Source organism: Glycine soja, chromosome 5 (genome assembly GCF_004193775.1).
Source record: "Glycine soja cultivar W05 chromosome 5, ASM419377v2, whole genome shotgun sequence".
Taxonomy (NCBI): Eukaryota; Viridiplantae; Streptophyta; class Magnoliopsida; order Fabales; family Fabaceae; genus Glycine; species Glycine soja.
Window position 1 is genome coordinate 2,333,634 of NC_041006.1, and position 22,928 is coordinate 2,356,561.

General features: G+C 30.2%; 2 protein-coding genes across 2 annotated transcripts; both read right to left on the bottom strand.

The window, feature by feature from the left end:
* Positions 1 to 300: 300 nt before the first annotated feature.
* On the bottom strand, positions 301 to 2,155 carry LOC114411860 (myb-related protein 306-like). The gene is made up of 3 exons (XM_028375584.1): positions 1,786 to 2,155; positions 1,519 to 1,648; positions 301 to 1,251 (listed from the first exon to the last, which is right to left on the bottom strand). The coding sequence occupies exons 1-3, from the start codon at positions 1,916 to 1,918 to the stop codon at positions 555 to 557; spliced, it is 960 nt and encodes a 319-aa protein (XP_028231385.1). The 5' UTR covers positions 1,919 to 2,155; the 3' UTR covers positions 301 to 554.
* A 15,275-nt stretch (positions 2,156 to 17,430) lies between these two features.
* Positions 17,431 to 22,501, bottom strand: LOC114411861. Its single transcript, XM_028375585.1, has 4 exons — positions 22,097 to 22,501; positions 21,251 to 21,566; positions 19,662 to 19,821; positions 17,431 to 18,233 (listed from the first exon to the last, which is right to left on the bottom strand). Exons 1-4 carry the CDS (start codon positions 22,271 to 22,273, stop codon positions 17,765 to 17,767), a joined length of 1,122 nt encoding a protein of 373 aa, XP_028231386.1. The 5' UTR covers positions 22,274 to 22,501; the 3' UTR covers positions 17,431 to 17,764.
* Positions 22,502 to 22,928: the final 427 nt, after the last annotated feature.

Genomic DNA, 22,928 nt, shown 5'->3' on the forward strand with positions numbered 1-22,928 from the left:
AAATTATTTTTTAACTATAGAGATTAAAAGATAAAAATTGTGAAACTATGAAGATCAAATGAGTAGTTTAATTATCTATTTTTAATGCAAAAATAAACTTTTCAAAGAATATATACCTAATATATTTAAGATAGATCGTACTGCTTCATACTAAAGCATTAATTAGATTGTTCTATTGAAATTAAATTGGATATTTCAATTATCTAGTTTTTATTGACAGGTATTAGGTAATAATGCTCAAATTCTTTGTAACCCTAGATGATGAATTGCAATCCTTGAATTGGAGACCGTAAATGAATGTACAAAATACACACACATGATGAAACTCTTATTAATCGATCGGTACGTACATAGCAAATTAACAAAGGAGACAAATGTACTTGCAATGTACAATTCTTGTTTGTAGAGTGAGAGGCTATTAATTACCTTCTCGTACGTACATAGCTCTAGAAAAGTTTTCCATTTGCAATAGCTCAAGAGACTAGGAAGAGAGGACTTTTCCCACTAAAAGAAAAAGGCATAATAAAGGACCTTAGCTTAAAGCTGCAATTTTTCTAAAACAAACCTGCGGTACTTTCTTCCAGCGACATGTTCATCAGATCTTCATGGCACTGAGCAGCCCCATCATCAAAGAGCCAATTCTCCAGCAGAGTAAGAGGCACTTGCGTCTGAGATGAAGAGCCATGGTGTTTGGAGGAGTTTAGGGTTAACAAGGAGTCAAAACCCTGATCTTGTGTTGTAGTAGTGGTGTTGCTATGTGCTCCCTCACTAGAACTGGATCCAGTTGTAGTGTTATTATTGACCATGTTGCTGAAGGAAGAAGAATAATACCCTGGCGAATTATTTGTTGAGTTTGAGTTTGGGGATTTCATCCAGTTTTCCATCAACCGTGAAATGTTCTCGTAGCTTGATGCATATGAGGATGATGCATGCTTGTAGGGTTGGTGAGAAGTTGAAGAAGGTTTGGTGGCATCATCAGGCACAACAAGGTTTGTTGCTGTTGCTGTTGCTGGCTTGTGAAGGGACAAAGCATCACACAAGGCTTTCTTGGCCATTTGGATATCTGTTTGCAGCCTTCTCTCCCATTGACCCTTTGGATGTGAATTAGAAGAAGAAGAAGAAGAATGTCCCTCTTGGTCAACACCCTCATCACTCCCACTTTGTTTCAGCTTCTTCTTCAAATGGGTGTTCCAATAGTTTTTTATGTCGTTGTCTGTCCTTTGTGGAAGATATGAAGCTATTGCAGCCCATCTGCAACCATTATATATTAATAAATTTAGTATATAATGAGCTCATATTCCATAAAAAAAGAAAAATAATTAGCAGATTCATTGATTAAAACAGCAGATCCTGATTCTTTTTTACTTGTTCCTTTTTGTTAATTTCTTGATTTCATGATTACATATATACTCCTTGTTGGGATTTGGAAACCTCGTAATTCTCGCTTGATTAAAGAGAGAAAACATTAATTGATGAAAGGAAACAAGTAGTAGGAAGATGAGGGTTTCTAGGTTGTACCTGTTCCCCAAAAGGGCTTGGAGGTGGATTATCATCTTCTCTTCATGTTCCGTGAAATTACCTCGTTTGATACCTGGTCGAAGATAGTTAGTCCATCTAAGCCTGCAGCTCTTGCTGCATCTCATCAAACCTTAAAAAAAATGAAAGTTAATATATAGTGTACGAAATCAATTATATACCTTCCCAAGAAACAAATATGTGTGTAAAGCTATAAGCACAGAAATGAAAAGAAAATAAATAGATAACAATTGAAACTGAAAACTATACCTGTGTTGGTTGGAACTGCTCTCCAATTCCCTGGTCCCTGTTCTTGAATGTAAGACACCAAGATGATGTCTTCTTCTGGAGTCCAAGGTCCTTTCTTAATCCCAATTTTGTCACAGCAAGGTGGTCTCCCCATGTTATATATACGTATATATATGTCAAAAGAAATTAAATAATTGATCTATACCTAGCTAGCCTTGATCTTTCTTTGGATTCTTCTGAGTGTTGCTCATGAAAGCCAAAGATTGATCTGAGACAAATTAGGTCTATCAAGTGTGTGTATATATATATATGCTTTATAGATTTTACATATATAGACGTACGTACTCTTGCTCAATTACTTAATTCCTCCTTAGGAATGAATGAATATTGCAGAGACAAGCGTACAATACACAAACTGGGAATGCCTTGTCAGGTACGTATATATAGAGAGGGACAAGAAAAGCCAGCTATGTCAGTGGCTGCGAATTTTCTTAAGAACAAACTTGAGGTAAGGTAACCACCTCAAATTAATGCTTAAAATGTATTATAAAAGAAATATTTTAAAATTTATTATTTCTCCCTAACCAACGTGTATATATATATATATATATATTGTATGCAGTTGAAACTTTAAAAGTTAAATAGGTTAATATATGGCAAATATTGGTTTTGTTCTCTAGGTAAAAATTTATCTCTTCTTCCTTCTCTCTCTTCTCGGCAAACATTACAAACTAGTACAACTAATAACAAGTCCATGGTGCATTAAATGGCAACAGTAGCGGAAGCATTCCGATAGCATTGGGAAAACTTTCCATTTGTCACAAGGAAAGACATCTATAATCTATTTATTACTGTATTATCAATCGGATGTTGCTGTTATACCCACCAAAAATGGATTGAACTTGTAAATGCAGATAAAATTTACAGTAATTTTTACTATCTTTTTAATTTTTTTAGTTATTTTTTAATTTTAACATATTTCATATCATCTTAATTAATATAACATGGTATCATATGTAAATATATTAAGTTGTATGTTATTTTAAAATATAAGATGAGTTGGATAGTCAAGGAACAGAAAAAATGAGAAAGATTGTGAATCTAATATCCTCTATTAACTTTTCTAATAAATTAATATTTTTTTATAAAAAAATTTAATGTTATTTTGAAGCAATTGATTTTATATATATATATATATTAGATGCATGTTATATTAACGTTAAGAACACTCAGAAAAAAGAAAATATTAACGCTAAGAAATAGTAGTCAATTTTTAAAAGATTTATGAAATTAAAACTTCAAATAAACTAAACACTAAAATTTAGCAATATTTGCAAAAAGAAATACATGTTTTCACCTATAAGGACATATTGGTAGGGGATAAGTTTTTTCATATGTGGGAATCATATATCTTGGAATAAAAGAGTTCCAAGCAATGCAACATATCCCTTCATTATGGCGTTTGCCATAAAAGAGTTTGACAAGCACAAATAAGAATTAGAAATGAAGTTCATGAATGATTGGCTCTAGGCAAGTGGGAGATTGTTGGAAATAAATTTGTATGCCTACGATTCAAGTCATCATGTAATCAATTCTAATTTTAATAATAAAGTATTATTATATTTTCATTGTCATATTTCACTATTTAATTAAATGGTTCATTTGATAATGTCCTTGATTAAAATTAAAGACTTGTTATTATATTAGAGATTATGATAATGAGAAATAAGTTTGTTCTAATTTTAATTTAAACCGTTCTTGATCATAGGATTATTATAAATAGGATATCAATAATCTGGATAGATTAATATATATGTGATAGTATTTATTAGATAAATATTAATATATCTCATTTATTAATTTGCATATATAGATGAGTCACATGTTGATGTGATCATTGAACTGACTCAATTGAAATTTTCTAATGGTTAAAATTTACCATAAACTGTCAATAGAAAATTCTCAAGAAGAGATATAATAGTTTTCTTTGACCTTAGATTGTGATAGTAATTAACAGGTTATTTTGTTGTATTTTAATTCTGGGCACCTAATGCTTTAGAGTAATTGTTGAATGGATATTGGATATGATTAAATACCTGTAGAATTAATTATTAATCAAGAAGGAATTCATCAACTCTTGGTAATGAGTTTGAGCTCTATGAATAAAATTATATTCTGACCAAGAAAATTAAATAAAAGAAGAAATGAGTTTCTTAAGTCATTATGAGTTAACTCAAAAGGGTTTGACAGTAATACCATACTCTAGAGTTAACCCAGAGCTATAAAGAGAGAAAAAATTATTACACTATTCCTCTAATGGTTCTTGAAAGTAAAATGTTATTTCATGCTATTCAAACGTTAAGGAGTCTTCCTAGACTCCTACCTTGATTAGTATATTAATTTGATTAATATATTATCGGCTTAGTGTTGAACCTACGGGGTCACACATAAACGAGTGTTTTAATCTCTGTTAAAGAAATTATTTTAATATTTGATGATTAATTAAATTAGAGAATTTAATATGATCAAATGATTAATTGATTTCAAAAAGATGGAATATTATTATATTTTTTCTAACACTGAAAATATAAATAATATAAAAGATTTGGTGAAAGAAGAGAAACAAACATGTATAATTTTGTATTTGAAATTTGGGTTGAAAAGATAACTAAATACAAGTTTGACTTGGTCAATTATTATTTTAATTTTAATTGCTAAATGGTTAGTAATAAAAGGTAACAATAAATAATATAACTTAAAAAAGAATATTATCAATAATGATTTTGATTTGATTAGAAATTTGGTATTCTTAACGTGCTATAAATATAGCCTTAGACTGCACGTTAAATGAACCCTAATATCACTTCTCTATTCTTATTTGTCGCAAGAAAAAATCCCAGAATTCCTTCCATTTTCTGGGTTTGGAAAAGTGCGGATTTTCAAAAAAAGGAATCTTATGATATGTTGGGAATCTCTTATGATAATCATCCGCGTCTGAGATGTATTTTAATGCCCGAAAGTTGGATAGGATGGCCTTTGCGTAAAGATTATATCACCCCAAATTTTTATGAAATACAAGATGCTCACTAAATGATAAAAATAAGAAACTAATCCAAACTTCTACAACCCCTGATATTCAAAGAATATCAGTACATTCTCTTATAGATCAGACAAAGTAATTGACATTAAATCAGTCAGAATAATGGAATCTCGATGAACACGTAGAGTCCTTAAAGAATTGTTATGTTTCAAGAGCTCATCGACAGTTACACTTTTTTAATATGTCATTTGTTTATAATATAATTTAAATACAAAATAGATAATTTTATTTCACAATGTGTGTTTTTGAACACCTTTTTTTTTTATAGATTTTAGTATAGTAAAAAAAAAATCAAACCTGGAAAGTAAGATTTTTATCTCGTTCATAAAAAAATTTAGTGGAAAACTAATTAAAAAAATTCTCAAAAAATATAATTTTTCATAAATATTATGTTTTTAAAATACATTTAAAACTAAGTTTTCCAATGTAATTTTCAGAAAATTAAAATTTCTCTCCCATCGGACGCTCTCTAATTGTTAGCTCGGATATTATAGTCGCAGCTTGTGGAAGTAAAAAAAATCGAATTCAATTATTAAAAGTTTTTTTTTCTGATTATGGATCAATATTATTATTATACTTAAAGTATGACTTACGTACGTAAAAACTAACGATACACCTTATCATAGGAAAAAAAACGTTTTACCCTAAAAATCATTTAACTTTATTAGGAGGTGATATGTTTAAAATTTTATTTAATTTAATACTTATATATAGTAACTTCCTCCTTCCCCTCTCTCTCTCTCTTTAAAAATAAAGTTATTTATATACTTGAATAATCTGTCATTTTAAAAAACCATCAACATTTTTTTTATGAATAAAAAAGCCATGAACTGAATAAAATACTCGCTTTCACTGATGGATAACAAACGTCAATTAAGGAAATAATACCTATTTTTAAGCAATTTCTTCTTTTCCATTTCTTCCTTAAAATAGACTATAGTCAGTTTATATTAATTGGTATCTACTTATTTGCTTTAATATAGAAAAAGTAGCTTTCGGTGTAAATAAACGATTGACCTCGTGATGTATGATTGATCATGATGTGGCTTGAAAGTCATCTCATGTATGTTACAATAATTAATTACTCGCTTATGGTACGTATATATTAATATTGCCTAAAAGATTTTATTATTAGTTTTTATTTATTTAGCTTTTTATTAAAATATTTTTTATAAACTAAAGCCAAATTTTTTAAAGTGAACTAATTTTAAAAATATCACGAGTCAAGAGATAAAAAATTATATGTAAGTTAATTACTTAATATACAAAAACTTAAATAATGGTAAAAAAATTTAACTTCAAGCAAAAAAAAAAATCTATATTTATTGTACTTTATATCACTTAATCTAATCTGAATTATTTTTACAATTCATTACCCAATATAAAGGAAATATATAATTTTTTATTTTAATTTATTGTTTAATTTTATAATTAAATGCAAAATACGAACTTGTATTTTTTTAAAATTAAATAATGTTAAAGAGACTTTTATCTTTTATAATAATTCTATACAGAATATTCTTAAGTGAAGGATATGAGTGATCTATAAAACAAAAAATTATAAGAGAAAAAACATAGTCTTTTCTCTCTATATATTTTCATATATTATCATCAAATCATAGAAAGTGATTTTTTAATGTTTATCTCTGTTTTTTATCACGCGCTGATTGTATATTCGTATCTCAAAATTTATAAATATACAAGCTCAAGAAAATATTTCTTATTTTTTATTTTATTATATTTTTTCATTTCAAAATAATCATTAATAAGACAATAAAAAAAAAAGAGGTACATGAACACCGGGAGCACAATACCATGATAAAGTTTTGGCAAAATTGTAAATTTGGTTCTCCAATTCATATTCTATTTCGGATTTGATCCCCGTTAATTTAATTCATAAATTTGGTCTCCTATCTTATAAAATCGTCCAAATGTTTGTGGTCTTCAGACCTCAGACCACAATGGGACGTTTGTGGCCTAAGGACCACCAACATTACATATTTTACAAAATAGAGGGATCAAATTTGTGAATTAAATTACTGAAAAATCAAATTTAAAACTAAAAATAAATTGGAAGACCAAAAATACAATTTTACCTAAAGTTTCCTAGGCTCCAAATATTTCGTTTGGAATGGTTGAAAAGTCGTAGAATGAAAAAGAAAGGAATACAGGTTGATTTTAAAAAAATTATGTCTCATACTTTCATTACATTTATCCGGGCAGAAAACTATACAGAAAAATATTATTATTGTCATTTATAATAATAAAGTATACAAACAAAATTAGTCAATCACATTTTTATTTTAAGATATTTATGCCATTTTTTAAATAAACACAAAAAAATTATGATTAAATGATGTTGATAGTAAAAAAAAATTAAACTTCTGTGATAAACCTACAAGGGTTTTTTTTTATAGTAAAACCTAGAAGGTTTTTATAGTAAATAAATGACTTTTCATAATAACTGTAATAAACAAATGTTTTTATTTGTGAAATTTAGAATCAGTTATCGATTGTGAGTTTTTTTTATTAAATCTAATAACGTTATACTTTCAACTTGATACTATAAGTTAAAATCTCAATTCAATTGTGATCAATTTTATTAATTAGTAAACCTCAAAAAAGTTATTAGTTAGTATATATGTAAGATTTTAATTTTATTCAATTTGCAAAATGAATTGAACGACTAACAATTTTAACTTGGTTAGTGTTAAGTATAAAATAAAATATAAACTTGTAATTTTCCTAATGCATAATTAGTCATTTAAAAAATTATAGGTAAGAATAAAAAACAGATATCAAAAGATTTACAATAATACTTGCACAATAGTTATACCTTCTCAATAAGTGATCTTAGTTAAATGGTAAGAAAAATTAAATTTATTTTATATTATTGAAAAATAAAATTTAAATAGCATAAAATAAATTTAATTTTTCTCTCTGTTTGTGAGAAGTAGGTTAAGTTGAGTTGAGTTAAAGCTTTGGCTTGAGCTATGAAATTTAGTGAGACGGGTTCATTCCCTATGTCCTTCCCTCCTTTATGAGTAACCTATTCCAAAAGAGAGACACTTTCATTTTCTCTTATAAATCCTAAGTGCTATCCTCACATCTTTTCCCTTAAAGCTTTTTTTCTCTCATGTTCACCCCACCCACATATGAACTTGCTCTCTCAAGAACGGGACTTGATTCCTCTTCAAGACAAGATGTTCTCCTTTCTTTCCTTAAGCTTATGCCTCATTATTAGATGATGATCTCTCTTTTTTTTTTTTTCTTTTTCTACTTTTCGCGAGATGACCCATATATAATAATTTTTAGATTTTTAATAATTTCGTAGAATAAAGTTACAATATGTTGTATTACATATTTTAGAGACTGAAATAGCCATTAACTCTCTTTGCAAATGTGACAATTGAAAAAGATTTATCATACTATTAATTTGCTATAATAACTAGCTATTTAATAACATTTAATAAAAAGGATAATGTAAAATAATATATATTGATTTAATCATAAATCAATATATATGATAATTTTGTAGATTTTCATAATAATAATTAAAATTATACTACTGATAATTTGTAAATGAAACATAATATGAAATTATTTTATGTTGTTAATATATAATCATTAAACTCATAAAGTAACATTTGTTTAACTAATTAATAATATTTTAGGAAAATTTCCGATGAAAACCGAATAAGGTCCAAAATACTTTTTGCGTAACTTAGTTTTGTTAGGTTAACTTGAAACAAAAGAGTCACCGATTACGATCTTGGGGAAAGGGAAGTTTGAATCTATGGCTGATTTTGATTTAAGCTGTGCTTTCGTTTTGATTACGTACCAACCATGAATCATATATAGCTCTTTGAATGGTTGGTGTTCATTGAGGTAGAAAGTTTAGGAATTCTATCTTTCATGTAATATTGATAATCAGTAGTATGCGGGGCCAATATTAATAATGTAATAGATTGATCCTACCAAACACCTCATTCTTGCCTCTTGCATGGTCTCCCATACATCTAACCGACTCATGTCTTCCAAAACCCCAAATCAATCCTAAATCCATGATGTAGTCATCCTCTGTATCACATCATCATTGTTAAAGCAAATTAAAGGATCTATATATATCATTTATTAGAAAAAGATACGTCAAACATCATCTGTATTTTACAAAACTTAAACTACTAATTATATTCTGACTCCATTAGTGTAAACTTACAATGTTTATTTAATTATTTAATTTTCATTAGATGAAGGTTATAATACTAACAGAGGCTGTAATCTAATAGTACTAAGTATACATCACTAATATATACTTCTCATCCTTAATTATAAGAATATTTTAATTAATTCATATGTTTTAACAAAAATAATTAATTTAGTTAATCATATTAAATTTGTTAATTAATTATATTATTATTTTAAAATTATTTTTTTCTCTTTATCTATTTAATTATTATCATTAATATTTGGAGAGAAAATAATTAAATAAAAATATATGGAAAAATAATAATAAATGTATTTAAAAATTAAAAAAATTCTTATAAAAAAAACAAATAAATTTCTAAAAAAATTCTTATAATTAGATACAGATTGAGTAATATTTTTCTGTGTATCTATAATAGACTGACCCATTTTAAATTTCTTAATCTATATACATGGACTTTTAAGTCCAACCCTGAAACACGATATTTAAAACATGTAAGTCGAGCTTATTCTCATGTTAAATATAATAAGCTAGATTTAAATTATATATGTGTAGTTATTAATACAATAAATGCTATTTTTTGTTTGATACTGTATATATTTACTTATTTAAATTTGTATATTAGTAAACTAGTTTGTGAACACGTGCAATGCACAATTGAATTATTAATATTATTATTATTATTATTATTATTATTATTATTATAATACGACTTTTATTTTTTTAATATTAAGCCAATATAATTTCAACTAATTATACAAAAATAGTATTTTATATTACATAGGAAATATATATATATATATATATATATATATATATATATATATATATACTTTTTCATCAAATTCAATTTCATCTAGATAATCCCAACACCAATCAAATTCACCTTTTAAATTAGCATTCATTACAATTAAACATCTTCAGAGTATACATATAGACTTTCTTCCTGATGATAGCTCTTTCAACCGATCTTAACCTTAAACAACGCCCACCAAGTAAATAATTAAACCTTTCAAGATTTTCAAAGTTATCATTTTGAGCAAATATGAGAATAATAAAAGAACAATACCTTTTAACGATACTGAGTACAAGACAAATATATATATTATAGTATTCTAAGAATATATATTTGGAACGCTCCGAGAGTTTTTGTTTGAGTTTATAGAAGTAATTAATTTATGATGTTTTTTTAAGTTGTTTTTATGCTTATTTTTTGTGTTGTCTTAATTAGTATTCGACATGGTGGTGTTTTCCTCGAGAATTTGGTATTCTCTTCTGTTCCTTTGTTCTTTTATGTCTTTTTATAAACTATCCAAATATATATGTCATTAATGTATTAAATTCATTTAAAGGAAGTTTTTGTGGAAAAAGGAGTAGAAACGGGGGAAGATGGAAAATCTATATCTATCTATATCTATATATATCTATATGTCTGTAGAACAAAGGATATGCATGGGTGGATTAGGAACCTAATTTCTTTTCACCTAATTTTTTTCATCTTTATTTCTTATTACATACGTACGGAGTATTATTTATTGCATGTCATTTTTTTGGCTCCTTAAGTTTTCATTTGTTTTGTATTTATCTTCGTTCCTCTTTATATATACATCCAAAATGCTAGCGAGGATGCATGGGATATTTTTTTAGGAGAGGATTTGTATTGTTGGCGCGCTAGCTAGCTGGAGGTGAAAGTGAACTTTTAAACAAAATTTGAGACACTTTTCAATATATATATCAGAAGATAACAAGGTCGTAGACTTTTGAATGGAATGTTGGGGGGATGGTAGGTGGGAGTGAAAGGAGAGATTTTTTTAATGGGAAAAGAAAAATCCTTCATGAGTTGAGGAGCTATAGCTAGCAACTATGCTAATAATAGAGATGAATAATGCAGTACCTTACCAAAAACAGGATATGCATGCTGCATGGAAGTGGGAATTATTAGAGGGGTATGCGTATGGTCCTTTTTCAATAAATTTTGGTCAACGCTTCCTAGCTACTTGCATTTTTGTGCCTCCAAGTTGCGTTTTCTGCAGACAAGAGGAGGAAACCACAAAGCATTTAATCTTTTCTTTCAGTTGGCTAGTATTTCAAATGTTGCTACATGAAGATTGTAATAAGTTGCATTTTCTGTAACACTACTGTGCAAAATGGCTTGGATAATTTGTGTTAATGTAATTGCAGTTGTTTGGTCTTACTCTTTATGACTCCGTAAGAATGACATTCGTCTTGTTTAGAAATTCTGGTGTGATCAGCGCTTATATGTTCTAGAAATGGTTAAAGATTTTGGACCTAGTTTAGAGATCAATTGACAGTTTTTCTTTTCCTTTATTCGATTGGGCCTAGGAACCTTACTTCAACTCTATAAATATTAATTTTAACCAAACTTCCATGAAATAGTTTGGATACCCTTGTATTGACTTCAATAAATTTTGTTGCTGATAATTTATTTTTTTATAGATATATGTATATGGTTAGAAATGAATTAAATTAAAAATCCTAATAAATAACTCCAAAGATGATAATTTGCAAGCAAAATTCTAATAAAACATACTTAAAAAAAACACAAATTAAATCACCCGTTGATTTGTTTTATAACTTAGATTTAAGCCTAGCTATCCATATCTAACCATCTTGTAGGGTAAGAATTATTTCTCATATATATATATATATATATATATATATATATATATATATATATATATATATATATATATATATATATATATATATATAATTATACCACCTTGAAATCACTTATCTTATTTTATGTCCCATCAATAAAATCATGCATTCATGTATGGATAACGATATTTGGACACCCCTAAATACTAAATACCTCATTAATTAACATCTTAATTTATTTTTATCATTCTTTTTTTTTCTCTTCCTCTGTCTCTCTCTAGGTGTCTTAAACATTGGATGTCCGTTTATTTTCATCCTTTATGTATAGCACCAGATTGGAGCGTCCTTGCATGAATGATGGTTGATTCCGAGCTAGCCACCTGATTTCGTCCTTGCATGACGAAAATATTTTTTTCGGTCAGCAATGAATATGTTATATTAAATACACCAGAGATGCTGAAGCAATTACAGAAGAGTTTGAAAGGCAGCCAACATGGCTATACAGCTCGGAATAACAAATAACAAATTCTACAAGAGTTTGAAAGGCAGCCAACATGAGATACTAATTGGATATTCAATAATCTATACCATCTCCACCAAATAGCTTGAGCCACTTTGCATGAGAAAAGAACATGCATGTGAAATATCCTTTTCACCTTGACCAGACAAACAACAAGCCAAGTCATCCTCTAAGTTAAATTTGTCTTGTATGAAGATTAATCTTTGTAAGTAGCCTATCATACAAGACTCTTCAAATCATAAAAGAGACTTTATTTGAGATTTTGATTTGCCATAGCCACTTAAACACTTCCTTTTCATTTGATCCTACCTTTAAATTATGCAAGGCTAGATAAGTGGATTTAACCTTGAAGGTACATGGTGAGTTCAGGGTCCAAATCCAATACTCTTTTCCATGGCCTCCAATATTAGCATTATTAACCAAGGCAAAGAACTCCTCCACCAATTTCTTCTCCTACTCAAACCAACCTCTCCTCCATCTAAACTCTTAAACCCATCTACCATCTCTCTCCATTGACCCATCTTTTCTTCACATTCCTCTTTTTGTTCCGAATTAAGGAACAACCTTGCAAATTTATGTTGCAATCTCTTCCTCCCACACCACTTATCCTTCCAAAATCTAGTATGTGACCCATCTCCAATTTTCCATTCCATCATATCAGTCAAACCACATATCATTGTCTCCTCCACGAACCTTTTTTATGTCCCTCCATCAAATAGACTCATTAGATGTTGTACCATGGTCAATCAATCCTTGCCAACTCAAATACCTAGAATCTAACACTCTCTCTCAAAGCTTTATCTATTGTGGAAAAGATTTCACCTCCATTTACTAAGTAATATTAAACAAAGATAAGCCATTGACACCTAAGCCACCATTCTCCTTATGACAACAAATTTTCTCCCACTCAACCCGAGATATTTTTTCCCTCCCATCCTCACAACCCCACAAAAACCTCCTTTGCATACTCACCAATTTCCTAAAGATTCCTTTTGGATTTTTTTTATAAAGAAAAGATAAAAAGAAAAGGGGTAGAAAAGTGAGTACCAAATTAATCAAGCATACTCTCCCGACAAAGAAAATATGTTTTTGTTTCCATGATCCAAGTTTCTTGTCAAATTTGGTGATGATTGCTTCTGAAGTCTCCAACCTTCTAGGATTTGCACCAATAGAATACCCAAATACACAAATGGAATAGTCAAAATTCTACAATTTAAGTATTTTGAGAATTTCTTCACATCTTCCCTTCCCACTCCAATACTCCCAAACCTACTATTGTGGATGTTCATTTTCAAGTCGGATACAAGTTCAAAGCATCTCATTATACTTTTTAGAACCACCACATTATCCACATTAAATTCTCCCACAAAGATTGTGTCATCTGCATATTGTAACAAATTCACCTTCACTTCCTTAGCCCCTACTTTAAAGCCTCTATAGAATTTCTAAAGACCGCTTCTCCCATCAAATCACTTGAGCCCTCGGCCACAATAGTAAAAAGAAAAGGAACTAATGGATCTCCTTGTCTAATGATCATATATGGCTATAATATATCTCAACCTCGGAGAGTCTTGCACCTACACGACCTTTCTATATATTCCAGTTTCTTCTATGATCGTTGATGTGCCATCATTTTCTTCTATTTTCTAAACCCTTTTTGCACCATTTTAATTATTGATTGGTCTTAATTGTCAATTAATTAGGCAGTTTTATTATTTGGGCTCATTCAGCTAATTTGATGTTTTTAATCTAATTTCAGGAATTAATGAAGCATTGGACTTGAATCTAGAATTGGGCTTGAACTTGAAGAGGACAGACTAATTTATTCTATAAAATTAGATCTTATCTTATCTAGATATTATTTAGATTTGATCTCATCTAGATATTATTTCATCTAGATCTTATCTTATCTTATCTTATCTAGATTTGATTTGATTTTACTTATGGGCTTGGATTTAAAACATATTTGTAAGCTTTGGGGCTGAAAAAAACTATATAACAACACCAAGGTTCTAGTTTAGGGGGTTCCCTCTCTCCCTCGTGGGAGACTCTCTCTCTCTTCTCTCTCTCTTCTATTTTTCGTTTTTAGTTTTAGTCTCTCTTCTCTTTCTCTTTTATTTTCGTTTTTTTTACAATTCCAGTTCAGACTTTTAGTTTTATCAATAAAATTTCATTCTCTATTTGATTAATGGAAGGCTAAGTCCGCAGCGTTGTTTTCCCTTGAGGATCAAGCACAGTTCTCTTTGAGGTTCTATTATTACTGTTAAATTCTGTTTAGTTTTTCCTCTTCACTAATTACTTTGAATTTGTTGCTTTTAATTCATGCATGCTTAGTGCTTGATTAATTGTCTCTGCGCTTAATTTACGTTCATGCTTAATGATCGTTTATGAGTAATTGGTGTATGTGATGCTTAATCACATAATGAATGCCTTATGTTGAATTTCGCTTAGTAATTTAATTTAGGGTTGGATTAAGTGGTTAAACTGATAAAGGATAAACTCTCGTAACCTAGGATAAGAGACTTGCTTGTGAATCAAGGGGAAGCAACGTGTTTTAATTCTGATATTTTCTAATTCACATATATTCGCTATTTAATTTACAAAAGCAAACAACCCCCCCCCATCGTTACTGTTACTGTTACTGCAAGTATATTATGAACATTTGGCTTGTCACTGCTCGTTGGGAAACGACCTAGGATCACTTCCTAGTTACTACATTTTAATGTTTATTTGATTCGGGTACGGCTTCGATCAATCGTCTAGTATGAAAAAATTATTCTTTTCGTATATATGTCTCCTCTCTAAATAAAAACAGTTCTTTTTCTACTCACACTTATACTTCCTTACAAACTCTCACATTTATATATCCATACATTAATGAGATTATATATGATGAAATTCTCATAATTTAATTAGACAATGTATATATTGTTGTTTGTGTTTGACACTTGAGTCCTTTAATCAATGTCTAAGATTTGATCTCCACTTTAGAAATGAAGTCCCAACCGATCAAGGTGATTACTTAGGTGCCAAAATAGAAGTTCCAAATACTTCTATGTTGTAGCCTATAGCAATACAACTAATTAATGTGGGCAAAAATGGTTGATGACATTAAAGAATCCTCCCACGGTAAAAATAAAAAGACTTAAATATGTTTTAATCTTTTACATTTGGGTCACTTTTATTTTTAGTCTCTCAAATTGAAATTTATTTTTAGTCTCTCAATTTTAAAAAATATTATTTTTAGTCTCTCTTCAACTATTTTTTTTATAGTTTGGATGGAATGTGATGATTTTTTATTGCAGAGAGAAAGAAATAAAATTTCCTAAAACATTTAAATATAAATCATATCATTTTAAAATTAATTTTAATCTAAATATTTCATAAAATCAATTTTATTTAAAATCAATTTTGTTAACGCTTCTTTAAACACAAACTATGTGTTGTTATATAACCAATTGTGTTGTTTTTTCCATTCACTATTTTTTATTATATCTCATTACAATTCAATTTTAATTCACAATAATCTATTATAACCAATTTTGTGTGCATATAATTGACTGAATAGTCAGTCCATTATAATTGATTATACAAGACTAAAGTATTTTCATTTCTAATCTTAATTTACTAGTCTCCATCTATACAAACCAAACAATGTCATAGTATTATTTCATTTGAATTTCACTTCTATCGGTCTCAAATCAAATAATCCAAAATTCTACCATATTTCCTATCGATTTCTCTCATCTCTATTCTTCTCTTTCCCATTTCCATCTACTTTATTTCTTTCCCTACTATGCCATAAAGTTTTAGACCTATTAATTAAATTACAGCCAGATAAAAAAAAAAAGTTTTTGATCCGATGCTATGTTATATCCACGCTTTGATGGTTTTCAAGAATACATTCGCAGATCTATTAAAAGATAACTATGGCAGAATCTGAATATTCCTCATCGTGAACAAAAATACCAAATCACGTTCCATGCTGCTTTGCATCAAGAAATTATGAAGAAAGGAATTACTGTTTCATTTCTTTATTACCACCCGATGACATAACAGTGATCCTGTATCAATATGACAGCATAGCTGCATAGGTTACTCATGTCTGAATCGCACGTTGAAAGCATAGGGTCTATGTATGAGCCACACCTTACATAAAAAAAAAATAAGAAAATAAAAAAAGCGTAGCCTCTAGAAGCATTCAGATAGGAGCCAAAAGGTAGCGACTAACATCAGTAACATGTCATTCCCATGATGCTCAAACGGGCCTAAATAATCGCGTACAGTATTTTTTTATTTTTTTTTATGATCCTAGGCCAATCACAGAAAACATTTGACCCCACTACAGAACAAGGTCGTCAGTGTGAAAAAACATGAATAGGCGTAATTAAATTCTGCCCACCTGTAATCTTAGTGCATGAAATTAAGCATCATGATTAACGGTGAAAAATTTTCTCTGATGTAATCTTGATTATATGATATACAGAGATTTTTTTTGTATTACATTATGTCTTTATTTATTTGGTTTTGCACCGAGATTTGAGTTATTTGCTCTGGCGTACGGTATTTTGTTTTATATTGAGTTGGTATAGTTGATGGGTTGCATCAAATTCCCGGAGAGGAAATAGGTAAGTGAGAAAACACAAGAAGAGAAATGGACAAGAAATAAAAGTTGTTTGGTAGAAAAAAAATACAGTAAAAATAAAAAATAAATATTTAAATTGAAGTGATTTAATAAGTAAAAAAAAAAAAAAAAATGGGACAAGCAGCCTATCCCAGGATGTTTCAGCAAAAAAAGCAAGAGAAGGCATTTCCATGCAAATCTTCTCATTCCAGAGGAGAATTTTTTGGCCATAAGACCCACCCACTTTTTTGAATATTTCCCCACGTTTTCTGAGATCATCACATTTCTGCACTTCTCTTCGTCCCCTCTCTTTTGCGCTACCAAACGTAGCCCTTGGTTCCTAATATTTGATACATCTTGTACTATAGGTTACTTACAACTTACAAACTACTAATAAATTTATATGAAATATAAATAAATATAAAACAGAAGTTTCTACATTATTTTAGGCTAAATTAAAAAATAGAGACAGCTCATTGAAATAATAATAAATAGAACTGTATTTTCAAGTTGATGACGAATGTTGTTTAATGACCACAATTGAAGTTGCTTTTAAAACATAAGGATTATGGATGAAAATAAATTAGACTATCTGATAGGAACTTATGACTTGAGCCTATATTAGGGATGAAAAACATTTTGTTCAAATCAAAGGGGCCTTAATATCTTTCAACTGAGAAGTTATGTTCAAGTCATCAGCCCAGTCGGACATGATAATTGTAAGCCTTATATACACTAGGGTTTCTATAATAATCAAATAAAATCACACTACATAAACATGTATACACCCTTGGACAAACTTTTTCCATCAATTAGTATTTGTGCCTCCAAAAGCTACACCAACATACTGAAGGGAAAAGCTGCAGAACATCAATGAGATTGATATTCCCCGTTTGATAGATAAATTGCCAAAAGAAAATGTCAATTCTAAGCAACAGTGCCAAAATATTCTTGCAAGAACTGATAAAGCTCTTCTGCCACCAAAGCAGGATACTCCTCTTGGGGAAGAAGAGCACCTGGCACTTCCACAAACTTGCTAACCCCTTTAGCTCCCTTGAGAGCTTCCATCTCAGCCTTAGACCTCTTGGGAGATCCTTTGGTTGATACAACCAGCACAGGTGTCTTTCCCTCCAAAGCCGCGAAGAGCTCAAGGAACTCCTCGCGAGATGTAACAGGATCTAATTGACCAGTCAGGAACGCGGCAGGCAAGTAACGTGCTCCCTTTCTTTTGGTCAATGCATATCTGCTTTCCACAATTCCTGGAGTCACATTGTCAGGGTTGGCATATACATGGGATTTGTACTGTGACTGGATTGCGTTCTCGTTGCTCACAAGCATGTTATACATCATCCAGCCAACAGCAGGGGCCTTTAACGTGCCTCTTAGAAGACCATACCTGTCAGGTTGATGAGGAAGAGAGAACAAATGTCAGTTATGTTGTGAGACAAGGTAAGGTGATCGTCACATACAAGGCTCTTGGAATATATATCAATGAAAATAATACAGTATTATGGGAAATCAAACGAAAACTGATGGAGGGAAAAATAGGAAGATCATTTAAGAGGCACAGTTCATTACATTGTTACCATGAGCAAGGAGATATATACACCATAGTTGTTAAGAGTCGCAGTATTTACAATTTGAATCACATAAATCCATAAGATTCAGAAAGCTAACAATTTATATCATGTGATGAATTGCAAATGACTTTGAATCATGCAATACATGCATGAATCGGTGTGATTTCATATCACCAATATGAATCAAACGATTCTACAATTCTTTATTATTATTGGTCATCTTGTTGCTGCGGCTTTGTTTCATCAATTCTCACCAAAAACAAAATTGAAAAATCATATAGAGCTTAAATTGTCAAATAAAAAGATCTATTGGAACAATGCGGAGCACACCCTATTTGATTATTCCAGTGCTCTGTTTTAATTATTCAGACACAGTTGCTCACTCCTTCACTCTATGAAACTTGTTTGGCTGTTCCATTACTCAAGTTTTATTCTTCTAACACAGGCTTCACACAGTCACTATATAACCTTATTTGGTTATATCATTGTTTTGTTCATTGTTACGAAATATTGGCTTTGGGCGGTCACTTTATGTGTCTCCTAACTCCTAAGGCAAAGAAAGGGTAGAACATTGTACTGTTCTGGACGATAGATTACACACAAAACATAATTACAGTTTGATGTCTATCCTAATGAGATAAGACTTTTGTTGTTGTTGTCATCTATAAACAATGTCATGCAGTGTTCTTGCCATGAGCTACCCGTACCATTTAGTGGGAACATACAAAGAATTACAACTTGTGAGTTTGCTTGGGTACTTCTGTGTCATGGGGTCTTTTGTTTATTAAGTTCTATCTAAGTTGATAGTGAGACTTGGTTGTGACTTATGACTTAAAATTTTGCTTGAGACTAGTTGTTACTATATAAATTGTTTTCTCAATTCCCGGTTTAGCATTATTACATCGAGCACCTAAAACATTTAAACAATACATTTCAAGCTATTTTTCATTTTACCAATGAATCTTACAATTCAATAGATTTACAATTCAGGATTAAAAAATGAGCCTGAAGATTCACGAATCCAAATTTGATAGACACAGATATAATAAAACCAGCACTGTATCCTTCTATTGCCTCAACAATTACAAAGAAATTTACCCTGAAGTTAATTATTTTAAATTTCAGTATAGAAATGTTTAAGCTAACTGGCTTAAATTTATTTTCCTTTCAGTAGAAACTAGAAAGCAATGCTACAGTATTTGGCAAGGAAAAGTATGTATGCTTAAAAGAGAGCATCAAAGTACCTTGTTTCCATATTGGAGTCTCGACCAAACACAATAGGGAGTGGACCAGCCCAAGTTGGTGCAACAGCAGCTATAGCTTTGGGCTTCACCAGACCCTTTTTTGCAGCACGGGCTACTATAGTTGCAGCGTGTCCTCCTCCAAAAATTATCAAATCATTTTCTAGTTTAACATGAACTATGTTAGTCATAAACACTAATCAATACAAAGACAGGACATATTCCACTACTCGTATAAACAAATATGCATCCCATAAAAAATTCACTCAAACAGAAGACAATGAAACAAAAGACATACTTGGCCCCCACAATTCATAACGTGTCACAACAGATAAAACAACATTAAAAAACATGGTAGCATGAAAATATCTACTTAAAATGGATACAACAATCCCTAGCTCCAGTGTGTAAAGACCTTCTCAATTTCCTAGAGCCAGCTTGAATGAAACAAATACTCTACGGAGATCTTTCATACCCACCACCACCAATCAAAAACACTAGAACACGAAGAAGAGCAAAACCAAAAGCCTTAGAAGCCTGGCAAGCAGGTATGAATTATATATTTAAAAACAACATAAAAGAATAACTTAGTAAAGTTTCTCAAACACATAATCTACTGCACTGAAAGTTGATTCCTCATATCCAACAATTAAAGGGGAAAAAACGAAACCAAAAGCCTTGGAAGCATGGTTGTCAAAATTCTCGAGTTAACCCTTAAACTCTTCCGATTTTACAAGTCTACACAGACAAAATGAGTTAACTCTTTAGTAAACTCATGTAAACTCGCATAAACTCTCGGGTTAGGTAGCGAGTCAGCGAGTTTGAAATCAACTATAATTCTTACCCTCCATAGACCCCACAACGATAATGTTTTTCCATGACTCAAACAATTTGAAGAAATTAACTCTTTTTTAAAATGTTTTCACTTTAATAACTTATGTTTTTATAAACTTATATATAATTTGGTCATATATGTATTTTCATATTATTTAGTACTAACGTACTGTTACACTTTATTATTGTGATTTTTTATTTGGCCTTATTATGCAGTTCAAATGTTAAATTGTTGTTGTGGTAAGAGTATTTTGTTAAGTCTATATGTCATTAATAGATTTTTAATATTATTTTTCTAATATGTAAACTCTTACAAGTTTACGGAAGCTCTGTGAGTTTAAGTAAACTCTTGAGTTTGACAATCTTGCTTAGAAGCCTGGAAAGCAAGAATTATATATTCAAAAAACAACATAAAAGAATTATTTAGCAAATTTTCTCAAGCACATAATCCAATGCAGTAAAGTTGACAATTGGATTTTAGTCTCTAAACTTAATTAACTAAAAAGTCATGCATAAATAGATAGAGAAGTAAACAAATTGAAACTGCCCAAAACAAGTAAATTATGAAATTAATTATAAGCAAATATTCTTAAAAATATATGGATAATATCATCATAATTATTAATTGCAACCTAATTATACTACGTTTTTATACAATGATGTTAAAAGAAATATAGTTCAAAACCATAAAGATTAATCATGTGTTAAGTGAAAATTATTACAAAATAGAATGCCCCCCCCCCCCCCCCCACCAGTACCTGGTTGTTTCATTGGTCCATTGGGTGAATTGATGAAATCAACCAGAAATTTTTCCAAGACATCAGCGTTGTAATCCATCTTTGGCCGATCAGAATAACCCAGGCCAGGCCAATCAACAATAGTTGCCCGCCAATTGGTGTTGCCATTACGTTGAACAATGTCTCCAGCCACTAGTCTCCATTCCTCGACCGTGCTAACATCAGAAATGGTTGGCATCATCAAGATATTTTGGGGAGGCTCCGGACTCTCCTTTACGTGCTCCTCGTAATAAATGTTTATAAGATTGTCCTTGAACTTCCATTGCCAATTGCTAGTCTGATGGGTAAAGGAAAAAAGCCATGTATGTGAGGCAAGAAATGATTACAAATTCTAACACAAGTCTTCGAAATTTTCAATCACAATTAACCAGGAATCCAAATTTCAACCTTTAATAATCAAATGAAAAGACAGTAAGCCAATGAAGCAAAACCAATAGAATGTTTATTGCATAAATCAAATACATAATGGACATCTGAATTTCTGATAAACTGTAGTCTTGTTTCTTAAATCCTAGTAAAACACTAGACCTAAAAGCACACCTATCAGTCTGGTTTCTTACTTTATCCTTTAAATGGGTGAACGTGAGAATTAAATTGATCAGTGTTAAATTGATGAGAGAAAAACAAAATTTAGCAACGAAGAAATACACAATCATTCCACTTTGCCCACATGTCCAATGAATAATCTTCCACACATCCACGAATTCAGTACAACAATTTAAGGAAACAGAGAAAATAATTTGGAGAACACAATTGGTAAGAATGGAATAAAGCCATCAACAGTTAGAGGGGCTAGTCGAATCTCACCTTCAAAGGGGAGGATTTGTCGTTGGTAGAGACGTTGGAATAATCCAGAGTAGTTGAAGCCCAAATCTTTACGGGCTTAAGGAGTCTGACAGAGTGAGGGTAAAAGGGTCTACGAATTTTGGAATAAAGGTTCAATTTTGGGGATGAAGGAGGCATAAATGTTGCGGAGAGAGCCATTAGAAGGGATAGTGGTGAAAGCTGAAAATGAAGAATTCAACAATGAGACCTAAAGTTCAAGGTTAGGATTAGGAACACAACCGTAGCAGAAAATGCTGACCGCGAACTTGGTGAGATTTTTGGTCGGGGTTGGTAAAATCACAGTCACAGCTATGCTAACTAGGTGTCCGACACTGTGTTTCGAAATATCTCATCTATCGTTCATGCTGTTTTCGGAACAGAAAACCAACACATTCTGTAAAATATTTGTATTAGTAAAAATAATTTATTTAAAAACATTGATAATAAAAAATTATACTTTCAAACTAACTATAAAATATATTTAAAAATGTGCTGCTTCTACTTTTCTTTTAAAAATAACACTTAGCCATAAAGCTTCTATAATACACTTAAAAACTTATATGCATTAAAAGAGTTTTTACAAGTTTGTTTAAGTTTATAAAAATGATATATGATTTTTTTAAAACTTTTTAATCTATTTCAAACTTTCAATACATTCTATGGAAAAACTATTAAAATATATTTTTAACTGATTTTAATAAATTTCCCAAGATAACATATAAATAAACTCCTTTTATTAAGTAAGAATGTATTTGGATAAAAACATAATTAAGTAGTTCATAATAACTTATTAACTTATTATAGGAGAGTTTTT

Excerpts from the sequence above, each read along its gene's own strand:
- LOC114411860 (XM_028375584.1), bottom strand. The coding sequence starts at position 1,918 with ATGGGGAGACCACCTTGCTGTGACAAAATTGGGATTAAGAAAGGACCT. Across the intron at positions 1,649-1,785 it reads AGCAGTTCCAACCAACACAG|GTTTGATGAGATGCAGCAAG; the intron begins GTATAGTTTTCA and ends ATTTTTTTTAAG. Across the intron at positions 1,252-1,518 it reads CAAGCCCTTTTGGGGAACAG|ATGGGCTGCAATAGCTTCAT; the intron begins GTACAACCTAGA and ends TAATGGTTGCAG.
- LOC114411861 (XM_028375585.1), bottom strand. The coding sequence starts at position 22,273 with ATGGCTCTCTCCGCAACATTTATGCCTCCTTCATCCCCAAAATTGAAC. Across the intron at positions 21,567-22,096 it reads ACAAATCCTCCCCTTTGAAG|ACTAGCAATTGGCAATGGAA; the intron begins GTGAGATTCGAC and ends TTTACCCATCAG. Across the intron at positions 19,822-21,250 it reads TGGACCAATGAAACAACCAG|AAAATGATTTGATAATTTTT; the intron begins GTACTGGTGGGG and ends ATGTTAAACTAG.